The 13,606-nt window shown below is 40.7% G+C and overlaps 1 protein-coding gene across 8 annotated transcripts in view; it reads left to right on the top strand.

The window, feature by feature from the left end:
- Nucleotides 1-11,201, top strand: part of MECOM (MDS1 and EVI1 complex locus) — a 360,114-nt gene extending 348,913 nt beyond the window's left edge. For 7 of the 8 annotated variants that reach the window (XM_069083545.1, XM_069083543.1, XM_069083544.1 and 4 more), the window contains 3 exons: nucleotides 2,955-3,191; nucleotides 4,603-4,783; nucleotides 9,604-11,201. In XM_069083545.1, coding sequence (XP_068939646.1) covers nucleotides 2,955-3,191; nucleotides 4,603-4,783; nucleotides 9,604-9,738 — 553 coding nt within the window. In that variant the 3' untranslated portion in view covers nucleotides 9,739-11,201. The remainder of the gene's footprint in view (nucleotides 1-2,954; nucleotides 3,192-4,602; nucleotides 4,784-9,603) is intronic. The other variant, XM_069083547.1, reaches the window with a different exon arrangement.
- Nucleotides 11,202-13,606: the final 2,405 nt, after the last annotated feature.

Genomic DNA, 13,606 nt, shown 5'->3' with positions numbered 1-13,606 from the left:
TGGTACATACCTGAACCTTCAAGGGCACTAGGAAATTTGATGGAAGCTCCAGCTTGTCAGTGTCTGCAACTGAAAGCATCTTTCAGTTTGGTTCCTTTTATACAAAGTCATCGTCTGGAATTGGTGACTGATGGCAGCCTCACAGAGGGATTCCTGTTTTACTTAAAAAGTCCCAGTAATGCCGAAGTGGAATGTAAGGGGGTAGGAAATGCCATTTGAAGCAGGAGAGGTCAAGTCACATTTTCAGTTCTTAATTGGTGATCAGGGTGTATGTGAACGCATCTGGCCCCAGCATACCAGAAACAGGATGTAAGTAGAAGCATGATGAGTCATCCAGGCTTTCCTTTCTTAATTTGGCACATCAGATTGTTCTGGAGGAATATTGTATCCTCTGGGAATGGCTAGCTTTGAAAGCATAATTAATGACCCTATTGACTGGCACAGTAGCTTAGCTCATGACCAGCGAGCTCAGTGGACCTGGGTTTGGATCCTGTCTCGGATACTTACTCTTCATCTCTCTGGACTTCAGTGTTCCTGTCTCTAAAATAATGGTTCTAGACTAGATGGCTTCGAGGGTTTCTTCTGGCTCTAGGCCCAAAATCCTGATTCCATCGATGGTTTTTGTCTTTCCTTCAGTGCCCCCGAAAACAAAAAGATCTGGTTAAGCTAGCAGAAGCTAGCAAAATCATATGAAAGGTCACATTTCCTGTCCTCCTAGGACACATCCATGTTGTTCTTTGATTTTAAAAAAGGGAATGATATTTGTCATGTAATTAGTTTGATAAAGAGTTAGCTGCTTCTTCTCCATCACTTCCTTTTTCCTTGGATTTTTCTGTTTTTTTGTTTCTTTTCCTGAGATCGTGAGTGTTTGCGGTCCTGATTTTTATTATGGGGGTGGAATCGATCATTTAGGATCTAAAAATGTCATCATAGAGGAAGGATGATTCAGGCTTCACGTGATTACACACTCACTTTGGAGTTTCTTAATTGACACGCTTGTAGCTTGGAAAGGACTTTGTGGAATGGTGGTCAGGAGACTTGATTTCTTGTTTTGGTTGCAATGAATTTGACTTTGTGTAGGTCACTGAAGTCCCCTGGGTCTCAGAGATCTATTGAATGAGGGGCATGGGCTGAATAATAATCACTATAAGCTTTTGGAGGACCAGGACTCTTTAGACTTTATGTCCCCAAGGTCTGTATTGGTGCCTAGACAATGGGAGATGCTTAATAAATGTTGGTTGATTGATTGGTATATTTAACATCTAATGCTGTGATTCTATAAATTACATGAAATGGATCTCAGAGTACACAGGTTTGAGGATTGGTTGGAGGAAATGGCATATTTTAACCTTGAGAAGATAAGACTTTAATGGGGCATGTTGTAAGCCTACAAGTTATCCGAAGAGCTGTTATTTGGGAAAGAGATTAGATTTATTCTACTTGGCCCCAAAGACCAGAACTAAGAGTTTTGGGTAGAAATCTCAAAGAATCAGAGTTGGAGTTGAGAGAAGAAAATTTCCAACCAAGGATTCAGGTTTTGCCATAGAAAGAGTGTTGAATGTGGAGTCTCAGGACTTGTGTGTGAACACACCATTTACTGCCTGGAGAATAGAGACAGGGAAGAGATGAAGCTGATGTGGGTGGGTATGAGGGATGGGGCCAAGAGAGGGAACTTTGGATTATGAAGGTGATGGGACCCTTGGGCAGTGGTAGAATGTGTCACTCTTCACAGTAACAATAGTAACATTGGTCCCAGAACCCCAGTGCTAGAGCTAGGAGGAGGGGCTTTTACTGTACATAGCAGCAGTACAAATAGCAAAGTACCAGCTGGTCCTGCTTGGTGGTCAAGGCAAGGGTTGGTGGAGTCCTGGAACTTGACCAGATATAGTGGGGTGAGGTATAGTTGAGGTATACACCCTTGCATTCCCATCTGGGTCAGCTCTGCTCTAGGTCTCACCCCCAAATTAAGTAGATCATCTTCCCCAGGACAAGGGACTCAGGAGGGCATTTAACTCTGAAACGTAGCTGTGTATGTCTATGTCTCAGAACGTTCGAGGATGATCTGAGTTCATATCTCTACCTCAGGTAAGATGAGATTGGAGATACTTTGCCTCCTGCTGAAATATAGGGATACAAGATCTTGCCAAGTCTCTCCCTCAGGTACCTTACGTACCTCTACCTCTGCCTCAGGAATCTATAATTCCTTGAGACTGAACATAGCAAGGTAGTTTTGGATCTTTGATAACAGAGGGCGTATCTTCACTGGGAATTCTCTGCACTAAAAAAAAATCATGGATCTATACCAGAAGGAAAAACAAAACTGCACTTATCAATTTTTTGTAACCTTTTAGAGAGTCTCCATGGATTAGTGGCTAGGGAACCAGTCAAGGATTTAAAAAGACCTTGGTCAAGCCCTCTGCTGCCACGTACTGACTTTGTGACCCTTGTCAAGGCCCTTACCCTTACAAGGCAGCTCTCTGAGATTAGATGGTGCTGACCTGCATTGGGAGCAGAAATTCCCTCATTCGGGAGTTCCCAATACCAGTGAAATAATGCATTTTGTTCCAGTCGCTACATAAGGGTGCCCCCAACCTAGACCATCTAATACATTCTGTTGCCAGGCACTGGTCTTTGGTGTTATCTTATATACAGCTCTGGAATAGGCATTTCAATGACTTTTCTAACTTAAATTCCAGCTTGATTTATTATAGCAGCCAGGAGACCTCATTATGTTTTTGACTTTGATCTCTTTATTTTTAAAATGATCATGTTTCCTAAGGCGTCTATGGAACAGAGTAAAGAAGAATCCTCTTCCATAATTACATTGAGATAGAAAACAGTTTTTCCCCCCAAATCTTGATAATAAATGTTGCTTTGATTGTTATAACACCAACTGGTTTATTCATTCGTTTATTGTTTATTGACTGATTGATTGCCTTTCTGTTCTCTTTAAGAATGAATGGAAGCCACTTTCAGGATGATAAGATCTTGGTGGCTGGACAGAATTCAGACTTGCTGGATGATGAAGATGCAGACGATGAAGTGTTGTTGGATGAAGAAGATGAAGAAAATGACATGACAGGGAAACCAGGAAAGGAACCAGTTTCAAGTGACCTACATGAAGGAAACCCAGAGGATGACTATGAAGAAGCCCGTGCTCTAGAAATGAACTGTAAGACGTCCCCAGGCAGGTCAGTTAAGCCATCACAAGACATAGAAGTCTTGGTGATTTCCACTTTCCTTATTTTTCCTTAGAACAATATTTTGGTTTGATTTGTGAGTGATGTATTCAGAATAATCTCAAACAATGAAAGCTATTCCAAAATCTCATTGTGTGGGTAGATTACCTCAATGTAACTGTTGATAAGATCTCCAAGCATATAAATACATTCATATTTGTGGAAATGTGATGAGTTTATGTTAGGCAAGACTAAAGAAAATGGCATGAGTACCGTTGATGGTCATTTATTCTGAGAATGTGCTTGCAGTGCCCAAAAGAAAAGTGGAGATTTGAGAATTGTCCGATTAATTTAATCATTGTAGACATTATGAATCTGGTCCTTAGTGATCTGACTTGCTTGTCATATTGATTGATCAAACGGGACAAGTACCTTCCAGATCTCTCCTTTATATAATAGATGAATTAGCTCTCTCGACTGTAATACTTCAGAGGATCCTTTATCTCATTCAATGTCAGAGCTGATTTTGATTCATCCAAAGCATCTCATCCTCTATGAATCTTGTCTGTGTCCACCCATCAGATTTCCATAGTGGTTCCACCCAATGCACTGGAAGCCTTCCTTTAGGTCTTTTTTTTTGAAATACCACGTGGACACCAGTGCTGCACCGGGACCATCCACATGTCGTCTCCCACTCTCACTTCATGGCCATCCCACCTCCTTTGCCAATCATGCATTCACTGTATGACACTTTTTATGTTGCTTCTTTATTTTACTTCTTGGGTGCTAATCATGCTTAGCTGCATAATATGCCTTCCTGAGGCCCATCATACATCTTTCCATTGCCTGTTGGGTCACCTGCCATTGTGATTCCTTGGAGCTGGCTGTGGTGTCCTCTGATTTGTGACCATACAGAATCATGGGCAGCATTTTGCACGAATATAGGAGGGTTGAGAATACATAAAGGATCATATCATCATCATGGACCATCGAGAGATTAAAAATGAAACCATTCTGTGAAATACTTCAATTGGGAGGTTTTTTTTTCCATTTTTCACCCAGATATAAGGCAGCCTATGCACTGGATTTTCCACAAAAGCCAGGTATGACTGGGTTAGGAAATCAGCTGCTGGTGCCTTATTTACTCAGCATGTCATTGAAGTCTGTCTCTACCCCACATCCATCCTTCTTCACCAAGGCTATTAACTGATGTTAGAGAAGGTGTTTTGTTTTGTTTTGTTTTGTTTTCAAATGGGGTGATGGTAACCAGCTTCAAAGGACTTGAGGATGGAGATTCTTTGCCTCCTGCTGAAATATAGAGATATAAGGTCTTGCCAATTATAGAAGCTCATATGAAAAGAGATTTGATTGATTGACAAACTGAGAAAAAAACCCACTAAGCTTCCCCATTGGTTCATTTTAGGTATAAAGAGGAGGAGTATAAAAGTGGACTTTCTGCTTTAGATCATATAAGATACTTCACAGATAGCCTCAAAATGAGGAAAATGGACGAGATTCAATGTAATGAAGCTGAGCTGTCTTGTAGTGCTTCTCACCTGCCAGAGGACCTTAAACAGCCGCTATACAGAAAGTCCAAGTCACAGGTGAATATTTCCCCAGGTTTTGACTTCAGAGAAAAGTGTTGGCAATGTGTATGCATGGGAAAAAAACCCAAAGAACAATAAAAAAGGAACAAACCAAAAGGCTACTTTTCTTGTGTGGCGGCCATGAAGCTTGTGGACGCTTCCCCCAAAAGATCATGGCTTCTCCAAAGTCGTTGACCTTGTAAAGAGGGAATTTGGGTAGTTAGCAGGACAAAAGCCAGAGGCCCTACACATACTGTGAGACCTGGCCCCTGCTGCTTTTTTCTCAGCAGCCAAGGTGCAAGGCACCTTTCAGGAGGGACTCCTTAACTAACAACCTCCTGCCCCCAACCCTATAATGACCTCACACTCCTTCTGTGACTAGAACACCATATTTTGCTTGTCTCCCCATGAACTTGAAATCACTTTCCAGGTGTTTTGAGTTGGTGCGATGTCTCTCCAAGTGAGTTGATAACAAGATCCTTGAAGGCAGGGGTTCTCTCCTCTGCATAATTTGGGTCCTTCACCATGCTTGGTAAAATACTCTACAGCTGGCTATTCCCCGGCGCAACTAGGTTTCTAGGTGGCAATATGGTTGGAGTGTTGGAATGAGAGTCAGGAAGATTGGAATTTGAATCTGGCCCCAGATACTTCCTGGATGTGTGACCCTGGGCAAATCACCTACCTCAGCCTCAGGTTCTATAAAATAGGGGTAATAATAGAGCATCTACCTCTCAGGCTTATTGTGAGGATCAAATGAGAACATATGTAGTGTTTTGCAAAGCTTAACGCACTACAGAAATGCCAGCTCTCTTTATCATCACCATCAGTATTATTATTAATGTGACCTGGAGAGAGAAGAGATGGGAGGTGGGAGAGGGGAGGGGACAGTTAGCATTCCTTATGACTGATACTCAACTACACATCTTTGGTCCCACAGTACTTGGTCAGATTCTTTGGTATTTAGCAGGAGTGGGAATCTCTATTTCTCTGAGGAGACTCAGTAAAGGAAATTAAGGCTGACTACATGGAACCCAAACGCAACAACTATATTCAGTTAATCCATTGAACAGGAAAAATTAGAATATTATAATTTAATCATAAGCAGGACGAGGTATAAATCATCTCTTGTCTGTTGTTATCTTTGATATTAAACTCTGTATCCATAAACACAAATATATTTCAGTTTAAACTGTGAATATGTGATGAGTAAAGAATCAATCGTTCAGTTGTTTGGTGGTTATAGACAGAAGAACCAGTTTAATGAGATTTCTTTCACTTTTCTGTGAAAGGGTTCAAATATCACATAGACACAGTCTTGAAAAGCTATGCAGGTCAGGCTTGATACATGGTTTACTTTGCAGTCAGCCTTACCTATGAGATGGTGGATTTAAAACTAGAAGGGGCCACGGGATTGTTGATTAATGGCCTCCCTGGGCTCTCCCCCTTTTACAATCAATGAATGAGGAAACTCAGGCTCCAAGAAAGTGAGATGAATTGTCCAAGGCCACACAAGTCTTTAACAAGAGAGGGCTTGAATGAAGGTCTTCTGAGTCCAAATTAAGCCTTGTTTCTACTGTACCATGGTGCCAAGAAGAGAAGAAGCAGGGGATTGGGCACAATATTGACTTCCTTCTTTTCCAATCCTCCTTCCATCCCCTTCAGTTTTTTTCTTTATGTTTACAGCTATTAATGGATTCCACTTCCTCTGGCCCCATTTTCTCCTACTTCACTAATTGTCTCTTATCTAGAACCATGCCATAGGACTATTGGAAATCCAGTGCCCTTCCCTTATTCTGTGTTCCAACAAATTGTTCCCCAAGCCTAGCATTCCCTTACCTCCTGCTGCTGTATCTTTACATAGAATCTGTCATGCCTAGAATACATTTCTCTTCCCCACCTGCCTCTTAGAATCCTTCAAGGCTATTTTCTGAACCAGGGGATTATTAGTGCTCTCTCCTCCAAAATTCCTTGTATGAATTGACCAATTCTCCTAGTAGAATGTAACCCCTTGAGGCCAAGTATAATTTTTTCTTTGCCTTTGGGTCCCCATTGACTAGTACAGTGCTTGGTATACAACAGATGGTTAGAAAATGTTTGTTAAATTGGATATTTTCTTGAAGATCTTGGATATCGCCTTTTATTCTTTTGTGTGTCCCATTTTTATGACAGAAAACACTAGAAATCCTCCAAACAAGCAAGGATTTCCTCTGTTGTCTGTTCTCTTGAGGGGCTGTCTTCCAACCACTCATGAATCTGTCTTTGTTAATATGAGTTTTGAGGCTCTGTTTCCTCGTAGAAAATACTATCATGGTTTTTTAGTCTCTATAAGAAAGATTGAACATTTTTCTCCCCAAGGGAGTCTGAATGTCTCAGTGGTGATTTCAGAATCCCTTCCATAGGGTCCTAGGATTCAAAGATAGAAGGTACCTTCGGTGGCATCCAGACCTACTCCTTAATGTAGAGCTGAGGAAACTGAGGCTTAGGGAGGGGGACCCCACAGGTCCTCACGTACCGTACTTTTAAGGGGAAAAGCCCAGAACTCAGTGTTTCAATTGACATAACCAAATCCTCTGTTTTTATTTTTCTGTTGTTTTTAGAAACTCTGAAAAGAGTAATGAAGCTACATCATTCTTTTTGAATTGATCTGTAAGTAGGAAATGACTGAGACAACCCTGGGCTTGCTCTTTGCAAAGGATATAGCTCATAAAATAGAAGAATCAATAAGCCATGCTCAGTCCTGACATAAGGCAAACTTTGGGTTGGCAAAGAGATGGAATTGTGTTTGGAGCAGCCACACTTAAGTTAGCATGAAATATAGATGTTGTGGGGCAGCCAGGTGGCGCAGTGAGTAAGAGCGCTGGCCCTGGCGTTGGGAGACCTGGGATCGGTTCCGGCCTCAGATACTTGGCTCCCACACAAAGATAACTGGCCGTGTAACCTAGAGCAAATTATTTAACCCCAATTGCTTAAAAAAAAAAAGAAATATAGATGTTGAGTCTTATGTGTAGAAATGGATCCATTTGCCAACAGGGATTGCCCATTTGCCATTTGGAAGCCTGGAATGTAGCAAACAGAGAGTTAGGGCTTAACAGTGAAGTTAATTATGGGTATATTTATAGAAACAAAACCTATAATTTGTACTTACATGCCCCCATATATATATATATATATATATGTAATTTTTGTAAGCTGCAGCTCTAAATTATATACATATATTTGGAAAACTGACTAGATATTTATTAATAACTGACTTTTCCTTTTAAATTTTAAGATGAATTACTATTTCTAAAACTGTTAACCAGTGTAGTTTATTTCTGCCTATATTAAATAGAAAAGCCATAGACCCACAGAGCTGGACACTTAGTGATCATGTCCAGTCCCCTAATTTTTTTTTTAAAGCAATTGGGGTTAAGTAACTTGCTCAAGGTTACACGGCCAGTTGTTTCTGGGTGTGGTGCTGAGTATCTGAGCCCGGATTTGATCCAGGTCATTCCAACACTGGAGCCGGTGCTCTTATTTGCTGTGCTACCTGGCCGCCCCAGCCAGTCCCCTAATTTTACCATGAGGAAACTGAAACATGGACAGGTTAAATAATTTGTCTCATGCCACATAGTTAAGTGATATTGGAACTGGAATGAGAACCCTGGTTTCTAGACTTTTGTCCAGTGCTCTGTCCATCTGAATTGTCTTTATAACACAAGAAAGTTTAAAAAATTACTTTTGTAATTTTTTAAGCCCTGAATCAGTCTTTTCTTTGAAAAGGTCCCAACTTCTAATTTCCACATGTTCAGGCCCTTCACAAAGTGGCCCATTTTTTGTGTATAAACCTTAAGCTAGCTGGCTTATAAATTTGTCCTCAGTCTGCAAGTGGGACTTGACAAGAGCTTAAGCTCCTCATCCTCCCTGAATCTGAGAATATATATGTGGATCTGGGTTGGCTGGGTAAGGCCAAGATTGAGAGTAGCCATTCCTGGGGTGTTGTAGGTGTTGCTAAGGCAGTTTGCTCACAGAAGAGTCCCAGTGGATATATTTGGGTTAATGGTAGCATGGATGAGTCCTCTCATTGGCTGCCGTGACTTCGTTTTGGTGACAGCAAGAATCGTAACCCAGCTACAAGTCTTAACACGACTCAGAGCAGTAAAAATGCTGCCTAACAACAACAACATTTTCCTCTTGTTTACCAAGGACGGTGGAATGTCTTTGGCAGGACTCTCAGTGATTCCACATCAAGAGCAGCATGACAGGCCAATCCAGGGATGAGACCAGCATTGGCAAATCAGCAGTGAAAAGTTCATTCGCAAGTCAAGGCTTAAATATTGCAGTGGGATATTTTCTTTGGCACCAAGGAGGGATGCACTGAAGTGTTATTCAGGACTTGGCATGGTAATAGGGAAGAGATCTCATTTCCTCCCTGAGTACCCCTGTCTGCTTTCTGCCAGGCAGGTACTGGCTAAATTGGTCAGAAATTTCTAGATTTTTTGACTTTTTTTCCATCCACCTTTAAATCCAAAGTCTTCATCACTTAGACCTTGGCAAGCAGTATGATACAGAGGAACAGGGCTTGACCCAGGAGTTGGGAGACCCCCGTTTTTGTTTTGGCCTTGATGGACAGTTTATGTCATTTAACTGTTATGTACCTGGCTTCCTCTTCAGATAAAAGGAAGTTAGTTGGACTGGCTAATTTCTAAGGTCCTTCCCAATTCCGACATTCTCTGGGGCTACAAATAATGCCCTTTGGCTTGCAATGGCAAGAGGATGGATCTATGGTTGTCTGTTACTTACTTTGAAGATATTTTTCCCTTGATGACCCTGACTTTGACTCTGATTTTTCATCGTAGGCCTATGCTATGATGTTGTCACTGTCTGACAAGGACTCCCTCCATTCTCCATCTCATGGTTCTCCCAACATGTGGCACAGTATGGCCAGGGCTGCCGCGGAATCCAGTGCCATTCAGTCTCTCAGCCACGTATGACCTTGTGACGTCCGACCAGAATTGGGACCAAGTCCAATCCAGTAGCAAGGCTCTTCCACAGAGGACTATTTAAAAGACTGCTGAGCAGAATGCCTTATAAATCTGCTGGGTCACCCATTTAAAGTCTGGTGACCTTAAACTGAATAATTTTAAAAAAAAGAAAGAAAACAAAAAAAAGAAACTATTTATTCTCACTATTTTGTTTTGCACAGCAAAGGCAGCTGCTGATTTCTGGAATATCAATGCGACTCAAAGAAAGAAAACCTTGCTGGGCCAGAGGCATCTTCCAGTTCACCCAGCTCTGGGGCGGGTGGGTGGGGGTGGGATGAGGGAGGGAGTTGAGACGGTGGCATTGATACACATATGAGCACTCCTTTACAAATCAAGGGACTGAGTCTTTTATACCAGATCGTTCTACACTTGATTGGGAACAGTTGCTTTTATCTACACTATTTTTCCCTTTCTTTGTTAAAGCTTTATGTAATTTAACCCTTCGAAGACTGAATTAGTTGTATGAAATACACACTCCATTATTGTAGAAACTGACAACAGGGAGTCCTTTGGCTTCTCTCCCCACCTTAATTTCTGCCTTCTTCACTACATTGTTTAGGGGAAAAAATACATAAAGGATATGTGTATATTGTAAACTATGGATGTTCAATGCTCACAGAGATTCCGTCGGTGAAATAAACCATTCATCACCCCAGTACCCGCTGTACCACTAATAAAAAGTTTGCCAAATCATCGTAATAACATTTTAATTTTAGACAATCATGTCACTGTTTTTTTAATGTTTAATTTCTTTTTTTGTGTTGTACGTATCATGTATTTATTTCTTGGCAAACCGTTGTTTGTTGATTAAAATAGCACTGTTCCAATTCTGCCACTATTTTATGATGTCCGAGGCACACCCCCCTTCCCCCCCATTCTGCCTTTCAAGGAGCCAGGCAAACTCACCTGTGTGCACGGGAGTGCCAAGCAGTGTTTGACTTTTCCTTACATTCCTTTTTTTTTTCTCTTTGTTCATTTTGTTTTTTTTTCCTTTTAATGAGCTAAATAAGGAATAGATGCAACTTAGTTTTTGTAAAACCGTAAACTGATTCAATTGTATAAACAGCTATGATTTCTTCATGAAAGCATGATTCTTCTGATTAAAACTGTATCCAATATTTTATGCTGGTCGTCTGCAAGCTTGTGTGATGTTATGTTCATGTTAATCCTATTTGTAAGATGAAGTGTTTCAGACCTATGTTAAAAGAAAGAAGGAAAGAATGAACTGTATTCAGTTATTTTGCCCTTCAGCGAGGGCTCAGATTGGTTTTCTTTCTGTTTGTAATCTCATTTTGAAATAATCGGCAAGTCGAGGTACTTTCTTCAAATGCTTTGTACAATGTAACTGTTATGCATTTCAGTACATTACTATGGGAGGAGCAACTAAAAAAAATAAAGGATTAAAAAAGGAAGACTTGCCTTCTGCTAACATAGTTCTTCTCCCTGTCTCTGTGTAATTTTATGACATAGCACCCCGAAATACCAAGGTTTTTGGTTGTCCTTTGGGGATTTAAATGATGGCCACAGTGACCTTAAAGTTGTCATGAAGACAGGAATATTTTTTTTTTCAGTTCCTTTTTGTTCTCATTAGATAATCATAGTTCTCTACTAAAAGGAAGTGAGGGAAAGGGCTCTGGACAGTTCCTAGTCATTGTTTGCGAATTCTGGAGGATTGGCCAGGTTGGGTCAATCGTGCAGGGATGTCCTGGTAATTTTCCTTTAATTTTTTTTTTAATTTTAAAAAATATTAAACTTGCTTAATACTGAAAATGGAAATAGCATATTTAAATATAAAGAGTGCAGAATTTGGGCTTATCCCAGCTCTGTCTTCCAACAACTGTGTGACCTTAGATATGTCTCTTCTACAGGCCTCAGTTTTCTAATCTGAAAATGAGTGGGTTGTTGATTAAGATCCTTCCCAGCTATAAATCTGTAATCCTTTGGACATTGATTTTGCTCATTAAAATCATTTTGTAAATATGCCCCCTTCGTTTCAAGCACACCAAATGTAACTTTTCAGTCATTCCCTCACAGTCTTAAGTCAGTCAATAAGTTTACTACCGGTATCTACTTGGGGCAGCTAGGTGGCCCAGTGCATAGAGCACTGGGCCTGGCATCGGACACCAGCTGTGTGACCCCAGCCAAGTCATTTAGCCTCCGTCTGCCTCATTTTCCTTATCTGTAAAATGTGTCAGAGAAGGAAATAGCAAGTCACTCCAGTATCTGCCAAGAAATCCTGAATGGGCTTCATGAAGAGTCATACTTGACTGAAGAAAGAATAGCAAGGTACCTACACGGGGGTACAAAAAAAGGCAAAAGACCAGGGATCCATTCATTTTCCCTCTTGAAGAGTCCTGGTTAATTTGTCTATTTTTTTTTGCATTATATTTTCTTTGCATTATTTCGTAAAGGTCTTTCCATATTTCTTTATGTTCTTTATGCTCATTGATTTGAATTTTATTCCATGATATTTCTTGCAATTATTTAAATCTTTCCCTATTTTTGGGCATTTAGGTTATTCTCAGTTGATTTTGCAAGAATAAGACTCCTCTTTGAATTAATAACTCAATTATTTTTTGGTAAAATTCTTGTGATATAGTCCCCAAGCAAATCATTATTTTTATAAATGTTATTACATGCTTTCAAATTGCAGTCTGAAAAATATTCTCTGAGTTTGATCCCCTATCACCAATGAGCCAGCTTCTCACAAGCTCACCAGCATTGAATGTCTTCCTTAGAATTTTTTTTTTCTAATCTGTTGGGTGTGTACTAGTTTTTTAAAAGAATTTTGAGGTTTCTTTTGCACTTCTCTGATTAGTCATAGATGGATCATTTTTGAAGGTATTAGCAGTTTGAGTTTCTATTCTGGTATCTTTCCATGTACACCCTTAAGGACAGAGGGTGATAGTCTGGGTTTTGAACTCTCTCTGCGCAATGCTTGTCAAAAGTAGATTATTTTTAGTGTGGCAGGGGAAAATGATTAAGAACTTAGCCTGAATTAGGCTATTTTTCAAAGGGACAGAAAATTAAATGCATTGAGATCCACCTCTCCCCCAGCCCTTCCTCCTTATGCCACACACACACACACACACACACACACACAGAGTATTTCCAGACCTCTATTAACACAGAAATATGTGGTGTATGGGGTGTTCAGGAGGATTAACGCCTTTGGTGTGAAGGCTCACCAAGCCTTTTTCGGGGCTATTCATCCACCTTTGGTGTCCACCTAATTCACCCAATTCTCATTTATGGCTCCAAGAAGCTGTAGTATGTACAGCAGCCACTCCCCAGTAAACCATCTGGGCAGACAGGCTAAACCAGGTTGAGAGTGACCAACTGGCCTCAGGCCTGTCAGTGAGTTGGGGGGAGGTCGATCCCAAGTACATGCAGACTTTATCTGGCAGAATGGGTGCATGAGGACAATTTGTTCCTATGGCCATGAAGGTGACTGAACCAGATACTATGGATTGCTTAGAGCTTGGTCAGATGTTGAAGGTGCCATGGTCATCCACTGTATCCCAGGATATTACCAGATGTCTTGACTTTCGTCCTGCCACTGGACTTTGATGACTCAGGAAGAGAGAGTGAGGCTGATAATCGTGCAACTCTGCCTCACTTCACTTCAATTCTTGGCAACTCCAAGACATCCCCTATTCATTGGTCCTCTTTGGAAACAAAGGACAAAAACCCTGAACATTAACACAGAATCAAGAGGGACTTGCAGTTCAAATATTGTGTTTTAGATTGAAGGTGATCACAGAAAGGCTTGTTCAGGTTAATAATAACAGTAATAGCTGATATATATATTCTGGAT

The sequence above is a fragment of the Petaurus breviceps genome, unplaced genomic scaffold, assembly GCF_028583685.1.
Source record: "Petaurus breviceps papuanus isolate PSGF00001 unplaced genomic scaffold, PetGlider_PUasm1.0 173, whole genome shotgun sequence".
Taxonomy (NCBI): Eukaryota; Metazoa; Chordata; class Mammalia; order Diprotodontia; family Petauridae; genus Petaurus; species Petaurus breviceps.
This window is presented reverse-complemented; position numbering and strand designations above follow the sequence as displayed.